Raw genomic sequence first — 9410 nt, 5'->3', positions numbered from 1 at the left:
GGTTATGATGTTCTTGGCCACAAAATCATATTGAGCCTTCTTCCTTTCGGTCTCATTCCATTCAGTCTCATTCCATTCAGATCTTGGCTTTACCACTTCTTCATCCTTGACAACCTGCATTGGCACATAGGGTCCATGGACCACAGCTTCCCAAATAAACGAGTTAATAGATTCCATGAAAATTTTCATTCTAATTTTCCAAAAGGCATAATTCATTCCATTGAACATAGGTGGTCTACTAACAGAAGATCCCTCAGCAAAAAACACTTTAAACTTAGACATTATTGCAAACCAACTTGATTAAAATACAAGTCCTAACTCTTGATACCAATTGTTGGGTTCAATAGTGTCAAAGTTCAAGAGGGGAGGGGGAGGTGAATTGACCTTTGAAACTATTGAACCTAACATTTCCTTCTTTCACTTGCTATTTTTCAGTTAAGTATTTATCCTCTCTTAGTCTTTTCAATATTTTCTTAATTTCTATCTCTAAAGTAAGTTTTAATAACATTTTAAAAATAATCAATAATTAAAAATAGTCTTACGCCACAATTAAAATGATTTATTATAAATTTAAAACATAATTAATAAAATCAAATATTTATTACAAGTTATAATTATATAAAATACACAATTCTTTTACATGTTAAATCTTTTAAATGAAATTACTCAAATAAACTCTTTCCAATATTATTTACCTAACTAAATTCATTTAATTATTGAAGAGTCAAATTTTCATAATAAAACTATAATTTTATACTTATATCTTTTCTCATACCTAAACTATAAACTAAATTGAGTGTTCGAGTATAATAGTAGGTATCGTGTAGAGATTTGAAAGATGCAATTGAGAAAGTTCCAAATTCGTAAGAACATTTTGTTTTATTTATTTTCAAATAAAAAATAAAAAATCAAGAATTGAATTCTTTCTGACTAGTCAATTTGTCAACCTATAGAGTAAAAAAAGGGTAGTTTAAAAATTAAAACGAAAATGAGTTTGTTTGGGTAATTATTTTTTTAAATCAGTTTATTTTGGAAAATAATTCTTCTGTAAAATATTTGGAATGGTTTTATTTGTTTATTTTTATTTTAATTATTGTCATTATTATATTATTATTATTTAGAAGTATTAGGAAGCGCAGTGGACAAAATTTGAGAGAGTATCTCTCGGGCGCAGACGCTCCTCAGTTTTTTCCGCCAAAAGAAAATGGTCGAAGACAAAAAGAAAATAGTTAAGGGCAAATGCGTCATTATGTAAAACCCTAATGCATCTGGTTCCGTGCTCCCATTTATACTCTTATAGTCTCACTCTTTTTCTCTCCCCTTCTCTCACGTACCCTCTCTTCAGGTATTGCCATTCTTCTTCTTCTTCTGTTGTCTGCTATTTTCTCCATTATTCTCATCGATTGTACTTTTTTTTTTCCGCATGTTTTCTGTTAATTTTTTCTGTGTAGTTAGTTCCTCTGTGATATTTAATAATACTCGATTTGCTATGCGATCTTCTCCTTTAGCCTGTTGGAGATCGAAAACTGTATTCCTTACTTTGAAGTTTACATTTGAGCACATATGCCCTCTCTATTGTACCAGCGAAAATACAGGCTCACACGTGTGTTCATATTTTTGTAATTTTTGAAAAATAATCTAATTCTTTATTAAATAATTGTAATTAAAAAGTTATATTAAGAATTTTTTAAATGTTTTTATTTTTTATTTTTTTTTGTTTATTCGATCTAAGAGATATTGAAAAATAAGAGTGAAATATTTATGGTTAAAAGTACTTTTGAAAAATTTGTGTACATTTGGAAACCAGTGCATAATTGTTATCGATAGAGCTAACAAAGATATAGTTATTTAGAGTATCCTCAATAAAAATTGCTTAAAACTAAAACTATTATTTTAGTTTAGATCCTACATATGTAAATAATTTTCTTTATATATAGGTGTATATATAATGATATTCTTATTTATAAGCAACCTTCATTGGAAATGCTTTTTACAAAACGCATAGCATAAATATTTGGATCAATTTCACACCCCCTCTTGATCCAACTACTTAAAAATAGAGCAGGGTACACGCCCTTTTAACCCATGCCACATAAAAAGTTTCCACAAAACCTGCAGGCTATAAAGGCCTACATGCTCTCGGAAAACTGCTAAAAAAATCATTAGAATATAATTCATATGCATATTTTAACGCAAAAACCAAAAGGGAGGAAGAAAATTAACCAAGGAAAGGAACAAAAATATTTCGACGTTGTAGAATCTCTGGGAGTTGTATGCACAAAAGGGTAGTGGAGCGATAAATGTGGATGTGAAACATTACAATGGGGAAACAAGAAATCTTAAAACCTAATGTGGGCTGGTAGCTCTTAACTCTGGGTTTAATGGGCTGGGTTTCTTGAAATAAAAACTTTACTGAATTATAAGCCCGCACCCACATGGTGTGTGTAATTGTAGTCGGATTTGCTAAGTTTGTATTAGATCTTAGGTGTACAGTACTTCAAATACAAATACATTTGGTTTTCTTTCAAAGTGGCATTTTAGTAAGAATTTGTTTTAACTCTGGTATTGTTGAATCTATGGCTTATTGGTATGGGTGAATGTTCGCAGGTTGCCATCTAGACTGCAATCATGGCTGATGGACTGGAGCATCCATCAGTTGTTCAGAAGCTAGCTGGACAGTCTTACCTGGTCTCCAGGCTTAGCCCCAACTTTCACTCCAGGAATTATTCTGCAACTGGTTCTTGCTTCAATGGAGGACTGCACTCTTCTGGGTTGGCTGCCTTGTCATCTGTATCTCCAATTACTGCGCATGCTCCAGCAGAGAAAGGACCAGGTGCTTTCATGGTGGATTTTCTGATGGGCGGAGTATCTGCTGCTGTATCAAAGACAGCTGCTGCTCCAATTGAGAGAGTCAAATTGCTTATTCAAAATCAGGATGAAATGATCAAAAGTGGTCGGTTATCTGAACCATACAAGGGAATTGGTGATTGTTTTGCTCGAACCATGAAGGATGAGGGTGTGATTGCTCTTTGGAGAGGCAATACTGCTAATGTTATCAGATACTTCCCTACTCAGGTGAAGATCAAACTTACAAAGATTAAGTAGTTCTAGAGATGTCTGCCTTCATTATATTTTTGCCTATGCATGTGGTAGTAGTACTTTTTCCTCCCAAGTATAGACAGTTTTAGAACTATAGGTTATACCTGTACTAAAACATGTGACATCTGATTTTATTGTCTTGACAGTCCCTTGTTGGCAATGCTTGATTGGTCTTTTACATTGCCTGTATTTGTTTGAATTTCACACACATACACACTCACGCAAAACATTCAGTCTTGCTCCTGTTTCTGTATCACGAGAGTCCCCTCTAGATGTGTGCTGTGTCACAGTCAGAACAGACGTCTATTTGCAATCTTATGGCTGTTCATTTGTCATCACTTTTTTCCAGTAGTCATGTCCTGTTGCACTATCGTATTTCTAGATTAGCTTATATTTTTCAAGGGCAAAGATCTAGATATCTAGTCATGTCTTTCTTGATGTTTACATCTGTTGACAAAGTATATGTTTTATCCTTTTCTCTATATCATATCTGAAATATCTAATATTCTCCTTTTTCTTCCAGGCTCTAAACTTTGCTTTTAAGGACTACTTCAAGAGGCTTTTTAACTTCAAAAAGGACAAAGATGGCTACTGGAAGTGGTTTGCTGGAAATTTGGCATCTGGTGGGGCTGCTGGGGCTTCTTCTCTCTTATTTGTCTATTCTTTGGATTATGCCCGTACCCGTTTGGCTAACGATGCAAAGGCTGCAAAGAAGGGTGGTGAGAGGCAGTTTAATGGCATGATTGATGTGTACAGGAAAACCATCAAGTCTGATGGCATTGCTGGCCTTTACCGTGGTTTCAACATTTCATGCGTTGGAATTATAGTGTACCGTGGTCTTTACTTCGGAATGTATGATTCTTTGAAACCAGTTGTTTTGGTTGGTGGAATGCAGGTATGTAAACAATTCGAATGTCATGGTATTTTTAATTTGTATTTTCTTAAGTTAATAATACTAATCTTCGGCTCATTTCAATTTGAATACCTATTTCCTGTATGTATTATACATTGTGACTGCCTAGTTCTAAATCTTGGAATTTGTACTTCTGAGTTGTGCTCCTTTTTTGTCGTGATTTATTTTTATGTTTACTTACAACGGTACTCTCATTGTTAACAGGATAGTTTCTTTGCTAGTTTCCTTTTGGGATGGGGAATAACAATTGGTGCTGGTTTGGCTTCCTATCCTATTGACACTGTGCGTAGAAGGATGATGATGACTTCTGGAGAAGCTGTGAAGTATAATAGCTCTTTGCATGCATTCCAAACAATCGTGGCAAAAGAAGGTACCAAATCACTCTTCAAAGGTGCTGGTGCAAACATATTGCGTGCTGTTGCAGGTGCTGGTGTGCTTGCTGGTTATGATAAGTTGCAGCTTGTTCTGTTCGGAAAGAAATACGGCTCTGGCGGCGGTTAAAATGATGACGACAATTTCCTCGGACAATTATGTTTCCCCATATGATATGGAATAATTTTGAATGAAAATATTGGTATTTGATATTTTCCAAATTTAGGACCGTGAAACTTAGAAATCACAGTTTTGTGAACAAAAAATCTTCATTTTGGTTGAGAAAATAAGACTAGTGTCTTGATTGCTAGTGTGATGACATGTGACTGTGTCCCATGAAAGTTGTTAATAGTTTGCGCTATATTTATGGACTGAATGCTCCTTTTTTTTACTAAAGAAGATATACCATAATAAGAAACAATTAATATTTAATAAAATCTTATATCATATTATCAACCTTTTCTTTCAAGATGATTTTGCTTTTTTACCAAATATTTTTAAATTTATCTTTTATCTATTTATGGTTGCTTTTCATAGGGTTCAAAATTCTTTGGAGTTAAAATTTTATTATTCTTTGTACTTAAATTGTTTAAGTGTGACACCAACTCATAATGACTTTTGTTTTTTCACAAAATTTTCCTAACATCATCTTTTTATTCATTTGTGGTTATTTTCTATTAGTACGGTTAAAAAACTTTTTAGTCAAAATTTCATTATTTTTTGCACGAATAATACTTAAGTCCAAACCAATTCATGATTACTTAATATTTTCACCAAACCTTTCAAACTTGGCTAAGTGGCAAACCAATTAAAATCAAATCAAGATGATTTTGTTTTATCTTCAATCAATTCATTCTTTTTTTTTTCACCAAAGTAAATCATTCTTTTTTTTTTTCACCAAAGTTTCTTAACATCATTTTTATCCATTTGTAACCATTTACTAGTAGTACTCTCCTGTCGAGTTGACTGGGTTGGACGCCTCCTTTTGGATCTGCTTGAGCTGGGTATTGACTCGTGTCTCCCTGTTGCATTGAAGTGTGACTTCGTTGTGACAGAGGACACCCTACTTGTTGATTATACTCCGACGCTCAAGTCAGTAAGGACTCACAAAAGTAACAATTCTTAGTTTAGTGTGCAAAAACAGCGTACCTTCACCGGGGATCCAAGGCCCCTTTTATAACCGCATATGCAACAACTCTCACTTAAGAGAAAAAAAATCTTAATTGAAAATAAACACATCAATCTTTTATCTCTAAGAGAAAAAACCACCTACCACAGACACCAATGATCTTCAGGTGCTAAACCGCTGGCTAACATTTTGTTATAAATGCACATAACAAACATGCAACAAAACAAATTTATACGTAATAATAACAAACACACATATATCTATATGCATTTATCTATAAGCACATGCAACTGGTTCTTAACACATAACAACTTTATTATGGGTTTTGGGCCCAATAAGTAAATTGGGCCAACATCATGACCTTGACACACGTCCTACTGCTGAGCTGACCTCTGCCCCCCAGAACCGAGTTGTAACCAGTCCGAGGCCGAAGACCGAACTCCTACCCAGTACACAAGGCCCCCAGGTTCGAGCTGAGCTTGGCTAAGCGAAGAGTCTTTGAGTACCCTGGCAACTGATGTGACGGTTTCTCAGAGGGTAGGTGAGGCGCGACGCACGAAGTGTCTTTGACATGACACTTTGTCGTATTTAAACTTATGCGTACACGTGGCTTACCATTAACGGTGGAAAACCCTTAACGTTTTGTATTCCCCATTCACTTAAAAACTCGTTTTAGCGCCTCATTGTTTCATCATTCACACTATTGAAGCCTTCTTCCTGCTTCCTCATGAACTCCTTGCTTCTCTGCACTCGCGCTCCATCAACGAAACCTCTTCTTCGTGATTTTACCAGGTATTTCCTTTTAACTAATCTTCGTTGACGATCACCTGCAATACCTGTTCTGTTTGAAGTTACTTCATAACTCATCTATTGACGTGTATATCTGTATGATTATTGTATATGATATTCGTATCTGTGCAAATTCTGAAATGCTGTCTGTCCTGTTTGCTTCTGTATTTTGCTTGGTTTGTGTTGCCTTTCGTATGCTGTTTGTGTTTATGTCTGGATGCAACCCGCCATGGATTACAAATCCTTGTACCCCTGGGCACCCCAAAACCTTCTTTCCGAAACCTCTTCTTTCACTTTCCATGAGAAAATTATAAATCTTAGGAAGAGTTGTTGCCACTTCGGTAGGGAAGATGATTGGATAAACCTAGAACCTTGTAGAGTAGATGAGCCCGTATGTTGCGACGAATCCACATCTCCTGACAAACCCTTTTGTTATTTTTATGCCACCATCGTTAAAATGGTCCTTCTACGCCTCCCTCTTGTCTATCTTTGAAAAAGGACTATTAACTAAGCTCAACGTGGCTCCTGCCCAACTATACCCCAATAGTTGGGCATTTGTCCGAGCTTTCTCCATCCTCTACTCCCAACTCGGCATCTCACCCTCTGTTGACGTCTTCCTTCACTTCTTTTAGGCCAAGAAATTAGGCCGTTAACTTTGGGTGTCTTTGAATGGTGTTCTCGGAAGGGGAATTCTTACCCTCTTCCAATCTTCTTATAAAAATTTCAAAGGCCACTTTCTAAAGGTTCATGCAAACAAGTGGTATCCCGACCTTCTAGATGGATTCCCATTGTATTGGATCCAAGAACCTAACTTCAATGTCACTCGGCGCTTAGAAGATTTAGCTTCCGTTGACTAGGAGGTTTGAAAATTTTTATCTAGCCTCCAAGTTGTCTTTGATACTGCTTACCTTCTGGCCAAGGAGTTTGTCCTAAACTCTTTAAAGAGATACACTGGTACATCTTTTTCCTCTAGCATTAGAGAGTAACACTACAAAAAAATGTGTATATTGTGGCGGTTATTTTCGTATAAACTGGCGTTTATAACCGCCACAAAGTTTAATGTGGCGGTTTTAGTCTACCCGCTGCAACACCCGCCACTTTAAACATAGTGTAAATAGTGGCGGTTTTTATATGTAAGTAGTGTCAGTTATAATTGTCGCAATTTACATTCATTGAAGAAGATTCTGGCGCCATAACATAAGTAAGTAGTGACGTTTTTAACTGACGTAATTTTAATTCTGAATAAATAACATTTAACCACCACTTTTTATAATCTTTTTTATAATCTGTTTTATACAATTATAAAATTTAACCACCATTTTTTTTAATCTTTTTATAATCTATTTTATACAATTATAAAATTTAACCACATTTATAATCTGTTTCATACAATTATAAAAATTAACCACCACTTTTTCATAATAAAATAAAATAATGTATAAAGTTATAATCATCCATTTATTTCATTGAATATTAAAGCACACATAATAATGTTCAAAAGTTTATATGTAAATGAAAATTAAAACACATAAAAAGTTCATACATCCCTAATCAAGTTTAAAATTACACACATAATTGTTCAAAAGTTCATACATCCCTAATCAAGTTTAAAATTAAAATACATATTCTTAATCAGTTTTGCTTCCACCACTTGATTCTATTATTTGATTAGGTGATGGAGCACCACTTCTAATGTCTGATACCTGAAATAAATAATTTTTAAGTAAATGAATTTGAATATTACAGTAATGAATATATGTAAAAGTAACATTAAGAGTCCATTAAACAAGACATAAGAAGGGGGAACTCACCAATGGAAACAGATCGAGTGCATCTAGCATATCTAACAAAACAAAAACATCAAATTTAGTATCCTGTCTAAAAATGGGAACATGGGAATTTGAAAAGCAACGCAAACGAACTTACGTGTAGAAAAGGTTGTTAGTAAGAGTTTGCAAAGCATTTGCAGTAAAATTGTTTTCACCCACAACACGTGATAGTGAGCAGGACGGCTTGTACCCTGTGTAACACATGGTTTACATCAGTGAGGATGTAATTTAACATAAAATTACAAGTTATGAGCAAAAAGAGTAAAAGATCTCACCTGTATTCTAGCATGGCTATGAAGATAAAAGTCAAACTCTGTTGGATGGCAGATTTTAAAATCAACAATTGTGTCTGCAATATTTTATAAGTAAAATTATTTACCACCATAGTTAAACAAGTTTCTTTAAAGGATATGGCACCAAATAGTGAACTAAAGTAAATACCAGGCAATATGTTGCCACTCTTGTCAACACACTCTTGTCAACAGAACTCTTGTCATGATGGTTGCTAGCAAAGAGTCTTGGGTGATGACGCTTTTGAACTACAACAAATGTCACAGGAGGTTGATAGTTGGGTTCAAGGGATGCACATGCATGGGGTTAGAACAAAGAAAAGATGAACAATTTAGCATTAACAACATTAAGTTCTCACATTGATGCTAAGAAAAATACTAAACCATTTCACCCTTCCGAATAACATTAATTGACTAATTTACAAAATCATTGGAAGTCCATAAAGAATAAAAACTGATATTAGATGGAAAAATAAGAGTAAACTCCATTCACAATAATTTCAAATAGCTAATAGACAATACATCTCTAGAAGACTTAAGGCATATCTTGTGTCCATTCACTTTCCAATTCCATACTAGCAACTCCATTTGCATGAGGTATATTACATCATACACATGTGCCCACAAAAAATATCCATACAAAGAAGAAATGAAGGATTTAACTAAATAAGGAATTTAAAATATCTTTGCCTTAAAAAAATTGCAATATCAGTTCATGCTAACTTGGTAAGGTGATAAAAGCATCTGAATGTTTGGCCATCTCTGCTTTTGCCTTCCTTTGATGCATTGTATTTTCCCAAAATCATGGCTCCAAATCTCAGCAACTAACTTCATATCAGCTCAACCTTTACTTCTCCTACTGTTTCATCAATTAGCTGCAAAAGGAACCAGTGCATAGGGGATGGAGCAGATAATAAGATCAACAAAGTAAAGAGAAAAGGAGCATCTAAGCAATTATGAGAGTTGAACGGTTGTTTATTTCATGCTTT

The 9410-nt window shown here is 34.6% G+C and overlaps 1 protein-coding gene and 1 long non-coding RNA gene across 2 annotated transcripts; one reads left to right on the top strand and one right to left on the bottom strand.

Annotated features, from left to right (window-relative positions):
- Positions 1–1132: 1132 nt before the first annotated feature.
- On the top strand, positions 1133–4694 carry LOC137829062 (ADP,ATP carrier protein 3, mitochondrial-like). The gene is made up of 4 exons (XM_068635860.1): positions 1133–1345; positions 2608–3075; positions 3623–3994; positions 4217–4694. The coding sequence occupies exons 2-4, from the start codon at positions 2629–2631 to the stop codon at positions 4511–4513; spliced, it is 1116 nt and encodes a 371-aa protein (XP_068491961.1). The 5' UTR covers positions 1133–1345; positions 2608–2628; the 3' UTR covers positions 4514–4694.
- A 3099-nt stretch (positions 4695–7793) lies between these two features.
- Positions 7794–8807, bottom strand: LOC137824641 (uncharacterized). The gene is made up of 5 exons (XR_011083274.1): positions 8573–8807; positions 8407–8480; positions 8229–8322; positions 8114–8145; positions 7794–8005 (listed from the first exon to the last, which is right to left on the bottom strand). It is a non-coding gene; the product is annotated as an uncharacterized lncRNA (long non-coding RNA).
- Positions 8808–9410: the final 603 nt, after the last annotated feature.

The sequence above is a fragment of the Phaseolus vulgaris genome, chromosome 11, assembly GCF_000499845.2.
Source record: "Phaseolus vulgaris cultivar G19833 chromosome 11, P. vulgaris v2.0, whole genome shotgun sequence".
Taxonomy (NCBI): Eukaryota; Viridiplantae; Streptophyta; class Magnoliopsida; order Fabales; family Fabaceae; genus Phaseolus; species Phaseolus vulgaris.
Note: the sequence above shows the minus strand (reverse complement) of the source record. Positions and strands in the feature narration are given on the sequence as shown.

Excerpts from the sequence above, each read along its gene's own strand:
- LOC137829062 (XM_068635860.1), top strand. The coding sequence starts at position 2,629 with ATGGCTGATGGACTGGAGCATCCATCAGTTGTTCAGAAGCTAGCTGGA. Across the intron at positions 3,076-3,622 it reads TCAGATACTTCCCTACTCAG|GCTCTAAACTTTGCTTTTAA; the intron begins GTGAAGATCAAA and ends TTTTTCTTCCAG. Across the intron at positions 3,995-4,216 it reads TTTTGGTTGGTGGAATGCAG|GATAGTTTCTTTGCTAGTTT; the intron begins GTATGTAAACAA and ends CATTGTTAACAG.